Source organism: Equus przewalskii, chromosome 4, assembly GCF_037783145.1.
Source record: "Equus przewalskii isolate Varuska chromosome 4, EquPr2, whole genome shotgun sequence".
NCBI lineage: Eukaryota > Metazoa > Chordata > Mammalia > Perissodactyla > Equidae > Equus > Equus przewalskii.
The window spans coordinates 62,231,286-62,250,447 of record NC_091834.1 but is presented as its reverse complement, the minus strand read 5'-3'; the positions used below and the strand labels follow the sequence as shown (position 1 = coordinate 62,250,447).

The following is a 19,162-nucleotide window of genomic DNA, read 5'->3' as shown; positions in this document are numbered from 1 at the left end:
TAATTAAGCATTAGAAGTTGGCTGTGTGATCTCAGGCAGCAGCTTTAAAGAGGGTCTGGATTTAAATGAAGGCGTCTATCCTGTGTGGGGCTTTGAAAAAGAGCTGAGTGTCTCATGTCTAGGGCCTGCTCATCTCAGGTAGTCTCCGGTTGGGGTAGATGCCTTCAGAATGAACAAATGGCCAACTGATTTGCTGGTCCTGTTGGAATATCTTCAATTTGCTCCGTCTTTCTGTGAATGGGCTACCATGTAATGCTTTAATTTTCTTAATATAACTATTATTTGGTTGGAGGCAAGTTATTCACAATGTATTGAGAACTATTTTAATCAGAATGTAATCCTAATTATTAAACCTCACTTTACCTGCCTGGAAAAGAGCCACGTGGGTCAAGGGAAGTGAGGGAGATTTGGCTTCAATCCAAATCAGCCCAGTGATGCCCCGGGTTGGTGAGATGTTTTCACTGGCTTTGCCCCTCACCATTCTGTGAGCACTCGTTGGTGGCCGGGATTATTGGGAAGACCATCTTCCTGGAAAGAGCAGGGCTAGGCTCTCAGTTAAGGCTACACAAGTGATGGATCTCCCCACTTGAAGTTCTTCTTCAGATGCTGTGATTAAAGTCCACACAGTTGCCACCCATTTAATACCCAGGCAATGGGGATTTGGCAATAAAAAGGTGCAGTCCATACTCTGATGGTTTCTTAAAATTATCCTTTGTTACAGATGGATAGGGCTTTTTAGCCTACAAAGCCCTTTCCATAAATTATCTAATTCTCAAACTGTGAAGAAGGCAAAGTAGGGATTATTATCCTCATTTTCAAGATAAAGAAACAGACGCAGAGAGTTCCAGGGGCTCACTCAGCGTCACACAGTTGATGCTAGAACCCAGAGCCTTTGTCACTGCAACAGCCAGTCTACTTTCCACCCCACCCCAGGAAGTCGGAAATAAGGAAGGCTTTTCTGAGCAGCCTGCAAGCTTATTGTGCACACTGGGGATGGCTGCAGGAGTACAAGTGCTTGTATACAAATCCGAAGGGACGAGAGTTCATCTGTGTTTTCTTAGAGAGAATTCTTTAGTAAAATTGCTGCTGATGGTGATAGAATCTTATTATCCACATACCTGTAACTGCTTTTGGCTTCATAAAGACTTCATGGTGGCCTGTTTCACCACATATACCTCCACCAGCGGCTTGATCACAATCTTCTTCCCTTCTACCCAAAGCTGTGATTGGGGCCATAAGGAGCGAAAGTGGAGCACTGGGACCAAGGAGGTAAGAAATCATTAGGAACACAAGGTGTAGAACTTCACCAGGGGCTCCAAACTCAACATGAAGGCTGGAGGGTGAAGTCAGTGGGTGAAATGCACCCTCTGGGGCAGATGGCGAGCTGGAGAATGTGTTTTCCTTTGAAAAGGGCATCCAGTGCTCAGAGCCAGCTGACAGTGGCCATGTTTCTAGTCAAGTCTAAGGTTGCCAGATCTTGAGGTGTTTTCCAAGAGAATCTAGAATTTTATGAAAATTCCCCTGATTAGATTATAAAGCATTAACAGCTAGTTCAAACATTTTTAAACATCTGTGGGTCAAAAATAAATAAACAACCTTTGTAAGTCTCTTTTGCAACCTCTGGTCTTTATAATTGTAAATAAATAGTATATTTTTAGGAGAAATGCACCAAGACATAGAGATGTAGTTAGAAGCATCTTTATTACCAGCAGGATCCTGCATCTTTTCCACTGTTGTGAAGAGTACAGAAAGACAGAGGGATTAACAAACTACTGGAGCCGGGCTATAGACAGAGTTTCCAAATGACCACTTTTAGGCAGATCTGTTCAAATATCCACTTTTCTACCTTTGAACAATAGTCTTCACTTTTCCCCATGTCCATTACCTGGTGGATGAGGCCTTCATGCAAAACCTTCCCGTGGCACCGACAGACTGCAGACTGGGGCAGGGTTATATATAGCCTCCTGCTCACTAGCTCACCCCACGTCTTTCTTTCCCTCCCATCCAAGAAAGGGTATTGGGGCCAAGTAAGTGAGAATGCTAAAAATACAGGAATGGCCTTCCATCTACTTTAATTAACTTTTTAAAAAGTAAATTCAACACAAATATTGGTATTTTACCTATCATTAGTAATAGTTCACTTGTGACACAACTCATAAATATCAGGACAACATGTTTGAGAACTGTTTAAAAAAAATAACAATAAATAAGATACATTATTAAGCTTCCCATATAAACCAGCACTTTCTCCCTCTGGTATTTTCAGCCAAGGTGGGTTGGCTGAGTTGACTTTCCCAGTTCATGTATTCATCTTTAGGGTGTTAGTTACAAGGATCTTAGAAATGTCACCACAGACACTTGGACTCTTGAGATAGAATAAAAGAAAAAGTCCATGTTCTCCAAAGCAATCAGTGGTTCGAACCCAAACATTCTCACATCCCTAACTGGTAACAGGGAGCCCCCACTGAACTGGTGTTCGGATAATGTTAAGTCAAGTCCTCCCCGGCAGCATAAGCCAAGAAATAAAAGATCCCCATCATATCCATGTTCTTTGCTCCATGAATTGATCTAGAAGAGGAACAAGCTAAACACTAAAGCTTTCCCTCTTACCTCCTAGTTTAGCATGATCTGCTTCCTTTCCACTGCACTGGAAAGTGAAAATTCAAGAGGTGGGAATAGAAACCAGATTCAAGGAAGAAGAGAGAGACAAAAGAGGTGACTGGCAATCTGATACTCTATGCCCCCTGGGGAAAATGTGTCTGGATCTTAAAGGCAGACTATGACAAAATGAGAGCAGAAACAAGTCTATTTTTTTCTAGGCCACCATAGGGAACCAATCTAACCTATTTACAAGTGGTCTCAGGGGAAATATCTTTAAATAACTATCTTATCACCATCCTTTTCGTCATCTTCCATGATCATTTTGGGTCTCTCGTCCCTGAGCAGTGTCAAACCTGCAAAACAAAGCACAAATCTGCAATTAAGTGCCTCTAATTAAAATATTAAACAACCTCACAGCATAGACACAGTACACAGGAGCATGGCAACCCAGAAACTTTTAGTGTCTACAAAGCTAACTGCTAAAGGTGCCGACAGAGAGAGAGGGAGCTGGGTGGCCTCATTTGGCCTTCCCAGGGGAGCTGTGGCTCAATGAGGACACCACTCTGGTAACAAGTGGATGTTCAACCTGGGAGTCAGAGGCAACCTTCATCCTCTTCTCTGTGTTCTGCTCCTCAGCTTGCAGCACTATGAGATAGAAAGCATACGGATTTTGGAGTCCAATTGCTCATGCCCCGCCACTCAATCTGCGTTGGGTCAGTTAACACCTTCACACCTAAATATTCTCCTATGTAAAATGAGGGCACTGATACTTATGTAAACAGTTACTGTGACAATGAAATAAGAAGTATGTAACAATGCTTAGCATAGTGCCACATCCACGAGCAAATAGAAGTCAATTATTCCTTTTCTTTCACAATTTTCTAGTTTATTTTCCCTTTGAAAAGAACTGGTAAGCCTCATGAAGTCAGATTTAAACGCATTTTACTAACTCCTGGGGAAAATATTGAGCTGAGGTTCTCAACATGCCATGTCTAAATGTCAGTGCTGGTAGGTGATAACTTTTACGTGATTCAGAGCAAAACGAGAAAATAAGGAAGGTGCAGTGAGTTTTTCATACAGCTCTGTGGCTACAGTTTAAAAAGCTGTTTTTTATTTTGAGATGATTGTTGTTCTTCTGGGGGGATTAAAATATTCTATCTTTTATGAAATTTTAGGGCTGTCAGGTGATTGTTTTTTAGCATCCTTACTAGGAAAAATTCAAAGATGCTATCCCTATGGTGGTCTCCACACTATTTTGCTTTAAAAAATTTACTGGTCTTTGAAATTCAGAAGCCTGAGCTCAATTTTCTGGACTCATCAGCCCAGGAAAGAGCTTCCAAGGAGGTCTGGGTGGTTCTGCTCACCCCGTAAATTGTGAAGAAGGGCCATTTTAATCAAAAGACAAAGAAAGCTCTGATTCAGCGCCAGTTCTCCGTGATTTCTGTCATCCCACTCCAGCCAGCCAGGTTTGTTTCCCCACCACTGCCTTGCACCGCCTCCCACCCTTCTCGTAATTAGAGACCTTTCAGCTCATGAAGCATTTCATAAAGATCTCAACTTGAGGGAGGAGAGCTGTGCACCGCAAGAGGCCTTTCTACAGCACCAGACTCCATTCAGCAGCGGCAAATTAATGAAAACTCTGTGTTGATCTTAATGACTATTCATTTGATTCGGTTCCTAGTTTGCTCATATTGGTTTTTTACCAATTAGCTGATATTTATTAGAGGAGAAAAACAATTTCAAGAGTCTGGCTGAAACTAAGGTTTTTGCATAAATCACTTACGAAACACAGTGGGAGACATTTTCTCTTATACCAGCTGCGTAAAGGTTTGGATTTTTATTTGGAATTAAGGCTATCATGATAAGAGAACTCCCAAACTTTCGATCCCTTCCTTGATATCTTTTCACATTAAATCAAATTTGGGTAGATTCAAAGTGCACAAGAGCCTTTAAATTCCCAGATCCCTGTCAATTTTCTGGTTATTTTGGGTATCCTTGAAACCCAGTCATACAAGCATTTGGACCAAAAACAAAAAGAAAGTCCTGGGATTTCAGGGAAGGGAGGAGCCTCTTAAATCATCAAGGTCAGCTCTTCCCAAAGCGGGCTAGGCTTTCCCTGGGGACGCAAGAGATAATTTCAAGTGGAAAGCAAACGAGCATTTGTGTTACTACAGGTAAGCATGAATTTTAATGTTTTATGATGAAAAAATAGATGGTAGCTCATCAAAATCTTGATTTCATGATCACTGTTTAGGATGAGGCTTAAGTCAGTATTGTCTATGTGTCGTCACTGCATTCTTGTTCTTGATGCTTCATATGTTAGCCCTGGTCATTTGAAGATGAACAAGGTGTGATAAACACTAGTCTGCCTGGTTTAACCCAGTCCTGATCCTCATGCTCTCCTGTGGGGAGCAGACGTGTGTCCTTGAAAGAATGTACTCTAGAGCCAGAAAGCTTTCCGTCAGTGGTCATTCATCTTTGAGCAGGTCACTTAATCTATCTGAGCCTCAGTTTTTTCATCTCCTAAAATTATAGAAAAAATAATTTGTATCTCCCATAGAGGATGTTGCTGCTAGAGAGATTTAGGCCAACATTCTTTTCTGCTTCAACCACACCTTACCTGAACCTCTGTTAAAGCACTTTTCACGTTGTAGGAATCACTGGACAATACATCCGTCTCCCCTACTAAGCTGTGAGATTCTCAAAGGATATTCTAACATCAGGACAGGACTTGGAATACGGGAGGGATTTAGAAAATGTCGGTTTCTTTGCTTCCACTCTCTATGTAGGAGGGTTTAGAGAACTTGGCCGCTTGTTGGAGCTTGGTGTGTTTTTAAGGCCAAAGCTGTTAGTCCAATATCTCTAAGGGCCAATTAGCCTCAGAGCAAGCTGTTTGAGGCCATGATCCCACCCAGAGCACTGTCTAAAGCTGGTCTCCTGTTTACAGAAGTGTGCCTCTGATCTGAGGGAGCCAGGGCTAAGACACTCCCTCTCCCGGTAAACCACACCAGAGAGAATGCTCTATTCCCAGCAGGTCAGAAGAAGTGTCACTTTTGGAAGACATATCAATCTCCTTCTTTCAAGTACATTATTGAGCTTTCATCTCCAAACGTTTACTGCTCATGGGCCAATTTTCCGGAGGCTTCTCTTCAACGCTTCCGGCCTCATTATTCTTTAGTTTCCCTGGTTCTTTTTGCCACAGACCTCAACTAAAAGCTTCTCTCCTTCCTAAGCATGTCTAAGCTACTCAGATCTGACCAATCACAGCCCCATGCTCCCTGCCATGCAGTCACCAAGATGGGGGGCCCTGGTAACTGTGGGCCAAGTTGGGAGCAAACCTTGGGCTGGGAAGAAAGCCTGCATGACTCCTCACTGAGGAGTTGTCTGGCAGTTGGAACCTGTCAAGTAAGCTCATTAACCTAGGGGAATGAAGGTAGTTAGCGAGAGATTTAAAAGGGAGAGCAGATCCTTGTCCAGTCTTTACTTACCAAGGGCTAATGAGAGGAGATGTCTCTAGAGTGTATTTGTCTGAGTTTCTCTCCACACCCTTAATAGAACCAGTCTGACTGTCTGTGCACATCTGCTGAAGGCTCTATCCTTATCAGCTTAACTAGCATTTCGATTACTGCCAAATCTTTAGATACTAAAAGACTCTTCAAAAATAAAGTGCTTCAGCTAATATGCTAATAAAAGTTAGAATCATAGAACACTATCTCTAATTGCAAATACTCACAACACAGAGATTTGCTGATTCAAGGAATTCCATAATGTGTTTAGTCTATGGATATACAGCCCCCCCTCTCCAGCTCTGTGTACTTTGCACTGTCTGATAAACACTTTTGTTCAACTTGGGAGCTGCTCGCTTAGGATGTAGATGTTAGGATGTAGGCAGTATCCATTGCCAGATAAACAACGCTCAACATTTTAGGAGATTCCTTGAATCAGCAGGTTTGTATGGAGAGGTAAAACACAGTGGCTAGGAAAATCCTCACCTTCAGAAACGGTTTGACTTATCTCAAAGAATATAAGGTTGAGCAGAGAATGGAAGGGAATTGACATTTATTGAGGACTTTCCAATAAGCCAGGAGCTATGCTGAGTGCTTTATATACTTTATGTAATTGTGTTAACAATCCTGGGAGACAGATTTTATGGTCTTCCTTTCAGAGATGGATGAAACGAAGGAGGCTCTTACAGTTTGTGCTGGATGCCCAGAGTCACAAAGCTAGAATGGAACAGAACCAGAGATCAAACCTAGACCTTTCTGACTCCAATACTCATGTCCAATGCTGTGTACTAAGATGGCTTTCTGCTCAGAAATATTTTTGTTCCTCTACCAAGTCTTCTCCTAGAAGGACTTAATAAAAGCAAACCCAAGAATGGGTAGAAAATAATCAGTCTCCTAATGGAGAACTTGGAACCGCAGAACTGTGATTGCCAAATAAAATTTCAAATCAATAGATACTTATTGAGCACTGCTATATAGAAGGGACTGGACTAGACATGAAGGTCAATAACACAACATATGGTTATCACAGGCCAGTTCCCATGAATTCATCAAACAAGTCATTAATATGAATCAATTTAAATAACAGCTACAATAACAGCAACAAGAACAATAAGGAAAATACAAAAAGAGACGACATTGTCTTGGAATTTGCATATTCATGTATAATACACAGGTAGTTCAGAATAGAAACAATTCACCCGGGACTTGCAGGGTTCTGTTAGTAGAGACTTTGAGCTGGCTGAGTCTTGAAAGGTGACTGCAACCCTGACAGAGGCAGAGCTTGGGGCAAAATGTGTGATGAGTTGGAGAATCAGTGTATGTAGGAATGTATGTAACCTATGAGAATCATAGCTGAGGCAGGTTCAGACCCTCGCCTTTGGCCCTTGATCCATTTCTCCAGAGAAGTGGCTCCCCATGCTCCATGCCTCCTTGCCTGCCTCCACTCCTCGGAAATCAGTGACCCTGTCTGCACCCCTGACTGCCTTTTCAAGATGTCTTTTTCTGAGCCGTCTTTCAATTTTTTTTTCTTTGTTAAATGAAATAAATGGGGAAACATGGTTTTGTAATAACAACCAAATCTCATCTCCTCCCAAAAGTGTCCCTTCTAGGCAGATATAAGGCTAAAAGTCTAAACCAAAGCCAAGTACAATGAAAAACTGCCCACAGGCGAGACAGACCTGGGTTAGAGCCCCAGCTCTGCCACGTCATAGTGCTTGATCTTGAGTATAATTTGATTCATTCATCTATCCATCTAATCATCTGATCATCGACCTAACCAATTAGCCAATAAGCTATCCATCCATCAATTTCATCCACATAAGACTTTAGAGTGACTAAATTATTTAAATTCTCTATTAATTTCTTTACCTGTAAAGAGAGATAATAGCTACTTTGTTGTATCATTCAGTTGACTTTTAAAAATCCACGAGACATGTCAAACTCAGTACCTAACATTTAGTAGAGACTCAATAAACATTAGTACATTTTCTCCTCTGCCATTCCCCACCCCTGCTCCGCCAACCATCTGTATAAAACACACACACACACACACACACGCACACTGCCTTATACTCTAATCATGAATGTACCTGTCTTATTCTCCAATTGTGCAGAACTTTCTCAAGGACAAGACTATTCCTCACACACTGACTACCATATAGCCTGGGGTTGTGCACAGAGGTCAGCAAGATTTTTTCGTTTTATTTGGCACACAATACGATAGTTATTATTATTTCTGCATCTCTCTTTCTCCCCCTCTCCCTCTCCCTTTCTCTTTCCCTTGTTTTGACGATTTGGTCAACATATCTAGGCATCTTGGGAGAATCAGCCATCAGCCATAGGATGCGTGATCCATGGAAGACTGGGGAGGAGGGTATTTCCACTCTTCTCAAGGACCCACTGACATTTCTATTTCATTGGCTCAGTGAATTTGACCAGTTCTGCTGAAGCATGAGTCATGCTCTGACCCTCCCCCATCTCCAAGTCAGCCCTGGGGGAAGTTCCAAGGAAGGTAAACGTGAAAGACAGCAGTAAATGCTCCTCCCCAGAGCATTTCTGTGCAGCACAGATTGCTGGGCCAGGACAAAGGCCATACCGGTGGTACTTCCAGACGGTGAGGCTCTTGACCTGTTCTCATCACCCCCTGCAAATGCCCTGCACCAGTTCTTTTACCTGCTGCAAAGGGGGGCGTATGGAGGGCGGGTGTGTCTTTTCTCCTTGGCTTTTTCTGTTCCAGGTCAGTGTTATGAAGAGCTGGACTCATTTTGCCCTTTGGATGTCTCTCTTGGACATCATATCTTTTAATTAACTGCTCTGAAAACACACCTGCATGGTTAGGGGAACAGAGGGAGAAACAGGATCAAACCCATATATCCTAATACACAAGCCCTGTGCATCCATATTTGCAAATATACCTGGTGGTGGTAGTCAATATATCTTTTCAAACTTATTTTAATAAAAGTTTATTTTGTAATAAGAATTAGTGTCTATGGAGGCCACACTAGAGAACATCTTCTCTGTAAAGGGTTTTACGTGACTGATTTCATTTTAGCCTCACAAAACCCTGAGCAATTAAATATTATTATCACCCTCACATATTTGAGGAGAGTGAGACAAAGAAATGTGCCCATAATAAAGCACCTCATAGGTGTCAGAGCCAGGAGCTGAACCCAGGTTTGTCAGCCTCCAAAGTCCATCCTCGCCAGGGCGATGGATCATTTGCTGTTCTGCAAGCCACGTGATGCACTCTTCGATGATTAAGTCAAGTCAAACTGATTAGTTCTCTAACTCTACCCTCTCACCTCTGAGAGAGGTGAGACAGGTGCCTTCTCACCTCTCTTATACATGTGAAATTTTTCTCCATTATTTACAAACTCTCTAAAAACAGCTTCCTCTATAAAACTTTCCACAATTTACTGCCCAGACTGAGCTCCTGGGGTCCTTATCTAAGGAGCTCCACTACGATGTTACTTCTTACTGCATATTTCACCTATTTATGTGCTTCTGTAATTTCTTATAAAACTAAAAGTTCCTTCCTAGAAAGCTCCGTGTTCTATTTGTTTTGTATCCCCCTGAGTGGACTGTGAATAGAGAGGATGTTGCATAAATGATCTGGGGGGAAGGAGAAAAGGAAGCAAGACAAAATAAAACTTCTGGGAACAAGAGAGTGTCACATGTCACTTGCAAGGTTGTTATAGAGACAAGTTAGCTGTTCACCAAACTGGTTTGCTTTCCTCCTGGGCACACAGCTGGGCTCCATATCTCAGCCTCCCTGGTAGTCGGGTGAGGCCTGTGACTGAAGGAAGGGAGGTGTGACACTTGTACATCCGTCAATCCTCCAGTCTACCTCCCCTCCCTTCCCCTGATGCTTGAGACGCTGGATGTTGATGATGCTCACGGTGACTTTGGAAGGCATGTGCTGCTGATGTCCCAACCTCCATCAGTCTCAGTCCCTGAATGACTGTTTAGAGGAGAGCCCGTCCCCCCTCACCCCCAACTTCCACTATTGGTAAGTGAAAAATAAACTTGTGCTGTATTCTGCCACTAATAATCTGTTATAGCAGCTGGCCGTATTGTAACTAAGACGTATGCAGAAATTGTACCAATGATTAAAAAACACCCCACTATTTAAGGAAAAAATTTTAAGACCAATATGATCTAGTGACAAGCGGTTCTCCTTTACAGATGTGAAAACTGACATCATTGTTGTTACCTGGTATAAAAGGCGGGATGTGCAGGGCGGGGGTATCTTTTCTTCTTGGCTTTTTTTGGTCTGACTCAACGTTCAGGGTGACCTGTACATTTTTTCCCTTTCTTGGCTGCTTTTTGAGATCACAGTCCTGAATGAACTGGTCTGAAAGATCATCTGATTTTGACAGGATGCAAAGAAAGAAAAGAATAAGACATGAGTAAGGGCTAGTGACAAACTGGTTGGTTTCCAATTAGATCTGATGATGGGGCAGAAGACGTTGGGTGTGAAAAGGAAAAGCATTGATTTACTTTGGCTTCTTTGACAGAGGAGTTTCGTAGCCCTGCAAGAATACATATAATAAAAAGGAAAACTAGAATTCTGTAAAACTCCAAAGGAAGAGAACTCAAATGGGATGGATAATCAAGGCAAGGAGGAACGTTAAAATGGAGTTAGGCAAGCCACAGAGTGGGTGTGAGTTAAATTTCTGTGGAGAGAACAGGTTCTCTGGGCTAAATGCTCCCTTTCAATTTCCTTTGATCAAGGCTTGCTCTTTTTAGAGACCCTGAGGGCAGTACAGAACCTTATGCTCTCTTCGTTCTTGTAGAAGGCTCTTGGTGAATTCCTCACCCGCCAGCTGAGTCACACTTGCACTTCAGCATCGGTCTTCTTGCTGCCGCCCTGCTTTGCAAATCTCTTTGTCCATCCTAATCTCAGGTCCTCTTGCCTTCTTATTTATCTCTTTGCTTTCTTCAGTCTCCTGCATTCCCTCAGGAGAGCTTTTGAAGCCTGGAGTCTGCATCATGTCCGTCAGACGATCTGATCACTCCTTGCCCTTTGAAGTATTTTCTCTGCTCCATCTTACACCTTTACACTTTTGTTTACACTGCTCTCCTTTGAGCTTTGTCACTGTTCTGGCATTTGGTCATTCTATAAGGATTTATCTCCTGTTCTAGACAGAGCCTTCTTGGAGATGAAGGATCATATCCTGTCAATAATTTTATTTTTGATTTCCTCTCTCTCCAATAAATGCATATTGAATGGGTGAGGAAGGAGAGTTAGACTGATCTGAGTCCAAATCCTGACTCTGTAACACATTAATTCTGAGAACTTGGGTCTTAATTTCTAGGAACTTTAATATTCTCTCAACTTTTAAAGTGGGGATAATATTAAATCAGTGTGTGTGTATGTGATGTGTGTGTGCACACGTGTGTGTGTGTGTGTGTGTGTACAAGAGATAGAGAGACAGAACTAAATTTATCAACGTTGATAAAGCACTTGATACATTTGATGTATTTCAGATCCTCAAAAAATGTCCACTCTGGCCGTTGCTCACCCCATAACACCTTCCTCAAGGCCCAGAGGAAAGTCCCCCATCTCATAAGTCTTTTTTAACTAACCCGAGTCCTAGGTGTCCGTTCTCACTTTCTGAATATCCATAACATTTTTGCTGATGTAACACCTTTGAAGGGTGATCTAGTTATTATTTCTGCATATGTCTTCTCTGCCCCCTTTGATGAGAGGTATCTTGTCTTTTATCTCCTTAGCACCAATGAATAAATATTTGTTGAAAGTATGCTTAATGAATAAACTCAAACATATTATGTATAAGGAGCTATTCCGTTGGGATTCAAAGGAGCCACAAGGCAATGAAGCTATTTGTCTTCTCCGGAAATTCACTATGGCCTGGATGCAATCTGGCTAGATTTATAACTATGAATGAATTTGGGGGAAATGCAGAAATTAATCTGATCTTTTCCCTTCCTTCTTTCTTCCTTCCTTTCTCTCTTCCCTCCTTCCTTCCTTTTTCTCTTCTTCCCTTCTTCCCTCCCTCCCTCCTTCTTTCGTTGCTTTCTCTCTTTTTTTTAAATGAAAATATTCAGGTCAATTTCTTTAAAACATTGAAGATTAAGTGCGTCAAACTTTTTCACTTCAGTTTTGTACATCTAGACATAGCCTGTTCATTCATTAATTCATTTATTTAGTCAATAAATCTTGATTAAGCTCCTACTGTATGCAGGACTTGAGCTAGATTCTAGGAGCAAAAAGGCAAGTAAGAAATGGTCCTTGCTTTCAAGTTGCTTCTGGTCTGCTGGACTTGTGTCTGAATGATTCTTTGTTTTAGAAACTCAATATGCATGAGGAATCCACCATTAGAAATGTTTAGTGACCATACATCATTATGCCTACATCATCAAAAGATCATTATGCATAACGAAAAACATCAAATAGTTTCATTCTCTTTAGCCTTATTTAATAGTAACATATTTTCTTTCTCCTAAAGGATTTTAATAATTTCACTGAATCATTTCAATTTACTGAACATTTATTGAGATCATACTTTGTGTAAAGCATTGGAATATACGCTTTTAAGTTTATACACACACGCAAAGGAGGTGAGAAGGGGACTTTATGAGTACGTCTTATATACTAGGTGATTTCACATCATCCTAGTGCATACGGTGGACCAACACCACTTCTGGCTTGTCAATGCCCGTGTTTTACTGGTTGTTAAATATTCATATCAACACTGAACACATTATCTCATTCAGTTCTCACCCAAGCCCACAAGGAAGGTATACTATTATCCTCAATCTGCAGATGAGAGCATTGAGGTATGGAAGGCCAGCTAAAAGGCTGGAGCTTACATGCCTGGTGGGTTGTGAGATCAGGATTAAACCCAGGCTCTTGAGACTATGTATCTTAATGCATGGCTGAAAAAGCAATTATAAAAATTTGTTACCACATAACACAGTTAATTTTCCCCCATATTATACATACCACAGACATTTGGTGAATAAATGAACATTGTTGAGAATGGGTGCTTCCCAGCTGAGTGGTTTCTGGAGGTACTGGCTGGATATTGACCAATCATGGGTCACCATTTGACCCCAGGATGCAACTCAGTGTACAGTACAGAGAGCAAAGCATTTGCTTCAATTCTGACTTTTACTTCAATTGCACTTTTTCCCATTTTTGGAGAAATCCCAAACATAAAATATCTTGATGGCAAATGGGGAGAGGGGAGAGGCAAAGGGGGGGGCAAGTCATAACCAGGAGAGGCATAAACAAAGGCTATGAATATGCAAAAGGCCCATCCATCAAAAGTCTGAGTGTCTCATTTTTAGAAATGGGTAAAGGCAGAAATGTTTCTGGTATTTTCATTACAAAGGTTATGCAAAAAGTCAGTTCTGGAAAGGAAACAGATTGACAATAAAGCAGAAAAAGGCTATTTAAAATTCTGTCTTGATAGGCAAAGAGAGATATTTGAAATATTTTATTGGCACTGCACATGGGGTGTAAGTGTGCCGGGAAATACTGGAAACAAGCTACAGCACCACATTCCATTTACTGCCTCAAAAACGCTCTGTCTGGGACTCTGACAGACCCAGAAAAGACGACAATGCCTTTTCTCTCTTTTTTAACTCTAATGAACTTCTCTCCAGTGCTTCAGCTAATATTTACATGGCAGAGCCCACAGACCTGTGGCTGTTTGCCTGTCCATCTGGCGTTGGCTGTAACCAGAAGGCAGAAACTATCAGGTTTCAGGAGACCTCCTTCTGACTCGCCTGCAAACCAAATGGCAGAGACACTCTCTGACTTCCTCTACTGAATTCACCCTCAAGCATTTACCTAAGTGGTTGCAGTGAGGGTCAAGCTTGTCCAGTCTGTCTTCCGAGAGCTCCAGTGGCTGCATTTGCTCAGTGGACATCATCAAAGGAGGGTTGTTGTTTGTATTTCTTCTCCAGCACTACAGAAGAATGAGAAACAAGTCCATTTGTGTGTCTTCTGCTCATTCACTCACTTACTAAATAAATATATTTATTGAGCATTGAGCAATTCAATTCTAATTTTTAAGTCTGCTTCTTACACTTAGCCACTAGAAAATCTAACAAGATTTAAGCCAAAATAAATGAACCACATGCACACACACACACATGCACACATGCACATGGATTTATCAGTAATTGTCATGTATCAAATGTTCAATATTTGTCCTCTCTCAGAAGCACTGTGGGAGTTTCGGAGTGAACACCTGTCAAGTCTGAATTAGAAATGAGTTAGCTAAGAGTTACTAGAAATCTTGATTAAACTTTGTCTCCATTTTCTCTGTTGATTTCTGCAAAGCAGCATTATGCCTATTTTACAGATGAGGAAACTGAGGCTCAGAAAATCGAATTAACTTATTTAGTCACACATCTATTAAATAGCCAACCCTGAATCCAAATTTAGTCCTGCAGACTTCCATTAGTTACCCAAGTCTCTTAAGGCAGTTAATCCTTTGAAGCCAAACTGAACCAGGCTTCTGGTTTTCTACCATTACATGCTGTAACCATAAAGTAATGAGACTTCCTCTCTCTCCTCATTACAATGGTGGTGAAGATGTGGTAGGAAAGAAATCTAGGTCTTGAAATGGATCTTTATTACTTTTTCCCCTAGAGAATTCTGACATCAGAGCAAGTCTGTTTCCCTTTCACCTCCCCTCATCACCCGTCTTTCCTAAACCACAAATCCATTGAACTTTTCAGAGCTATTAGTTGTAGCCATTGTGCAGGAGGAGTGGAAATCCAGAATGGACATATGTCAGGTCTGAATAAGAAATGCATTAGATGAGATTTATAGGAAATCTTCATTAGCGTCTGCTTCTTTCAGATAATTTATTACTTATGTCCTACCACAGCAAGAATGGTTGGAGAGGAATTTGATTAAAATGACCCAACTGATCCTCTTTTCTTGAGATTCTTGGATCACTGGCAGGCAGATGAACACACAGACCAGTTGCGTTAACATTTCAAGCTCACAGAATTAGTTCAACTCAGTTGTCTTCTGAGGAATAAGCCAGTTTTCTCCAAGAAGGCTGGAGGGCCTCTCCCCCTATAAGCTGAGATCATTGCATAGCAGATGGAGCCATTAATAGATTACTTGAGCCCGGCTTTTAGTGTCACTCTGAGCAGACTGATTGTACTGAGTGACTTCAGCAGAAATCAATTTAGACCATTGTTTTTAGTGTTTGTATAGAGACTGCCAACTCCCTGGGACCATAAGGAAGTACGCTGTTAACCTGAGTTGCCAGCCCCCACCTGCTTGAGCAGAGAGGAAAGCTCTGAGACCCCCAGTGGGGATGAGTGGGCTCAGTGCTGAGGTCTAGAGGCAAAGGTACAGCCTCGAATATGGCCTGTGCACCTCCTTAACGAGTCTTCCTCCTCTTTGGGCAGAAAGTCATGGATGTGTCATAGACTTTGTGTTGAAAATCAACCCATGGAGGATCTAGTCAAAACATCCATTCTCCAGAAGAGGAAACTGAGGGTCAAAGAGGTTAAAATGACCTGCCATTAGCAATACACTTAGAGTCAAAGTCATGGTTTGAACTCAGGCCTCCTGCCTTATACTCTAGGTCCTGGATGGCAATAGTACGCGTCTCCTTCTCTCCAACCTAAGGTAAGCTGTTCTTTAAACTTGGGCCACATGGCTACTCCTATGTGTTCAAAAGCTGGTTATTTAATTTGAATCTGAGCTTTCAAGTCAAAGAGATCCAGGTTAAATCTCAGCTCTTAAACTAAAAAGCCATGTCACATTAATGAAGTAGCTAAATCTCAATGATATAAGGAAGGTAAATGGAGCCCAAGTGAAACATAATAATTTTTGACCTTTTCCCCTACAAGCTATGGCTGCTATGATAGAATCTGCAAAGGCCAGCACCTTTATGGTGCGTCCATAGATGGGCACTAGGGACATATGTCCCTCTCTGCCCTGCCTTCGTACCTTCAGTTTTCTTATCTGTAAAATAGGGATAATAGTATCTACCTCATAGAATTTAGCATCATCTCATTCACAACTGTCATTTCGCCTGCCTGTTGAATACTAGTGTGAGATGACCCCATTCTCTATCCACCCCCCATTTCTATCCTCAGTGAGAAGGGGTGCTGTCTGATTGAGCCATTGTAAGACATGAGCCGGTCTAATTCTTGAACTAAGAAATGGAATATTTCTGCTTCCTATTCCTGACTCTGCCCATGCACTCTTCTCTTTAGTTCAGTCTCCCCCAGCATCAGTGAAGGGACTCTGCTCTTGTCAGCTGTCCCGGGGAAGTTTCATCATCTCCCTCAACAGCTTGCTGTAATTTGGGAACTTTCTAAAGCACCAGCTCTTCCTTTCATACCTGGATGCCCAGCCCCTGGGTCTTCAGATTCCAACCAAAGGACGAGGGCCTTCAGAGATGCTTTGGGGCTGCTTTATACACTGTTCTCTGGTACAAAGATGTGTGGCCCTTTACAATTATCTTGCTGCTTATTTGTTCCATGTGGTCTCTGAATTTTAACCCTCACACAGTCAGTCTTGGATCGCCCCTGTGATGGTCCATATCAGACTGCCCACCCTCACCTGAAAAGCTAGGGCCACACGGGCTGTGGAAATCAGGAAATTTTTATTATGTAACACCCCCAGAAGGGTCTCAGCCATTACTTCTGCAGCAAAAATATGAATACTTGCACTAAATGACGTAAATAAAGACTATAGAAAGATTCATATCCTTCCAGGTCAGGTTTTGCTACCAAATGAATTTACACTGAACTTAACAACAACAAAAAACTTTCCTTTTTCAGACTTTTTCAGTTTTCTGAGTCAGAAAATGAAGGATTGTGGGTCTGTATTATTTTTCTCATCGTTTAACTGATGTCACAATTCTCCGGGGCTATTGATGTCAAAAGGTCAACTTCTCTTTTGAGAACAGGAAGTGAAAGGTTCAGAGAACTGGGTGCTGGGAAGGGAAACCCACTAAGCTGCAGGAGGACAGACATACCAGAGCAGCCTGCTGAAGCTGGGGTCATGTTTCGGGAAGGCTGCCTCCACTAGCTCTCAGCTAGGTCCTATTTTAGGAGGACAATAGTGCTATTTCTGCAGCTAAAAAAGATTGGTCAGTTCAGTTTGAGGTTATAAACTGGTCTGGGCATTTTGTCCTTTCTCTTAACACTGAGTAGCTTTCTCAGTTGGCGGTTAAACATTGAGGTTTAACTCATAGACAAGAAATTCCTCGCTGAATAAGCATTTGGTGCTGTGACGTGATAAGAGGTAGAAACAAATGTTTGGTTGCTTGTACCACTCTCTAGCTGGGTGAACTTGGGAAAGCTATATGTCCTCTTGGAAACTTAGTTTCCACATCTGTAAAATGGGTATGATAGTGGCTCTACTCCAGGGTTGTTGATGGTATTAACAATACAATGTGTGTAAAGCTCCCAGCCCAGATCCTAGCTCATGATAACACTTCAAGAAATGTGAGTTGCCTTCTTTGCTTGTTCAGTCTTCCCCTTTTGATTATAACACGTATATCTAAATTGAACTACTGGGATCATTTCCTCGTCCCATCTCTAGGCTTTTCTGAAGCAAATGATGAAATTAGAATAATCTAAGGTACAAACCAACTACAGAATACCCATTTCCGAGTCTTTGGAACATGGTAATACTGCTTCTCAGGAGACAGCTGACATTTAGCTTAGTCCTACGGCATTCTAAAGAATTTCTCCGAAGGAATCAGGCCAGGATTCACTGGATGGAATAAAAACTTAGAAGGTTATGTCCACAGCCCAATGTGGTGTCTGGGTCAAGGATCCTCTGCTTACATAAAAGTCATATCCTTTCTCAAATCTCTTTATAACCTGAGGATTGAATTCAGGTCAAAAAGTACCACGTTTTAAAATCAGCTTTGTTCATTCAGAAGGCCTCAGTTTGCAGTATTCCTGGAGGAGGGCTCTTCCTTGAAGAGGGGCATGGAGAGGTGTTTTTGATAAGCACACTTTCCCCAGGCCTGGATTACAAGCCTCTCCACGCTGTGGTGCAAATATACAGATACACCAATGTTCGTCTTGAAACTTTGCCATTTAATTTGCGAGAACTCTGGCTCTTACAGAACTCAGGACTCCACCTCCTTTGGAAAAATGACTTAAAAGTGGTGACTTTTCCTGCTCTCCATCCAGCCCTAGCCTTGCTCCAGAAGACACACCCCAATCCCCCAACTCTGTGCCCCACACGTCACCAGCTGCAGCCTTCCTTGTCCCAGTAACCATAAAGAAGCTGCAACTTATTGGAAACTCGCTTTTCTCACTACAAAAGTTCTTGGAGTAAAAATCCGAATCACTTACCGATCAATGTAAGCACTGGGATGAGAAGGCGAGAGATGGGAGTGTGCGCTTCCTCCCTGAAGCTGGGCTGGCTCCTCTGTGCAGTGGCTGCTGCTGCCGGGCTCCAGCTCCTCTTATCAAGGGACCAGCTGCCGCTGTTGCCATGGGGATGCTCTGTTTCTCAGGCGCCAGGGCAAGGGGGATGGAGAGGGAAGGAGGACTAATCTCTCTGCCACTACTCTCAACTGCAATAACCGTCCACTACAAAAACACAATACACAGAGTTGTGCTTTGAGTATCTAGTGTGCAAGGCCAGAGAAATCCAGACAAACCAGCTAGATCCTTTAATCCCTATAACAACAACCCTATGCAGTAGGTTTTTTAGGCCTGACTTTGCAAATATAGACACTGAGGCAAAGTGAGGTTAAGTGGCTTGCCTAAAAGGTGCCACTGCTAATTTTAACCCTCAAATCTATTTGAGTTTAAACTCAGAGGAATTCCACTCACCACTGCTGCCTCTCAGAGCAGTATCATGATGAGAAGAAGAATAGTAGCAATTGCTGACATTTACATTAGGCTTCCCATGTGCCAGGCACTCTTCTTGGCACATAGCGACTCATTTAATAAGCATGACAGCCTTGCCAGATAAACTACTGTCTTCATGCCCATTTCACTGATGGGGAACCTGGGGCCCAAGGTTTCACCACTAGTAAATGGTGGTAAGGTTAGGGTTTTAACTGGACAAATGAAGG

The 19,162-nt window shown here is 42.1% G+C and overlaps 1 protein-coding gene across 1 annotated transcript; it reads right to left on the bottom strand.

Annotated features, from left to right (window-relative positions):
• Nucleotides 1–1,682: 1,682 nt before the first annotated feature.
• Nucleotides 1,683–18,830, bottom strand: PPP1R17 (protein phosphatase 1 regulatory subunit 17). Its single transcript, XM_008522288.2, has 5 exons — nt 18,432–18,830; nt 13,930–14,047; nt 10,321–10,473; nt 8,781–8,933; nt 1,683–2,954 (listed from the first exon to the last, which is right to left on the bottom strand). The coding sequence occupies exons 2-5, from the start codon at nt 14,009–14,011 to the stop codon at nt 2,875–2,877; spliced, it is 468 nt and encodes a 155-aa protein (XP_008520510.1). The 5' UTR covers nt 14,012–14,047; nt 18,432–18,830; the 3' UTR covers nt 1,683–2,874.
• Nucleotides 18,831–19,162: the final 332 nt, after the last annotated feature.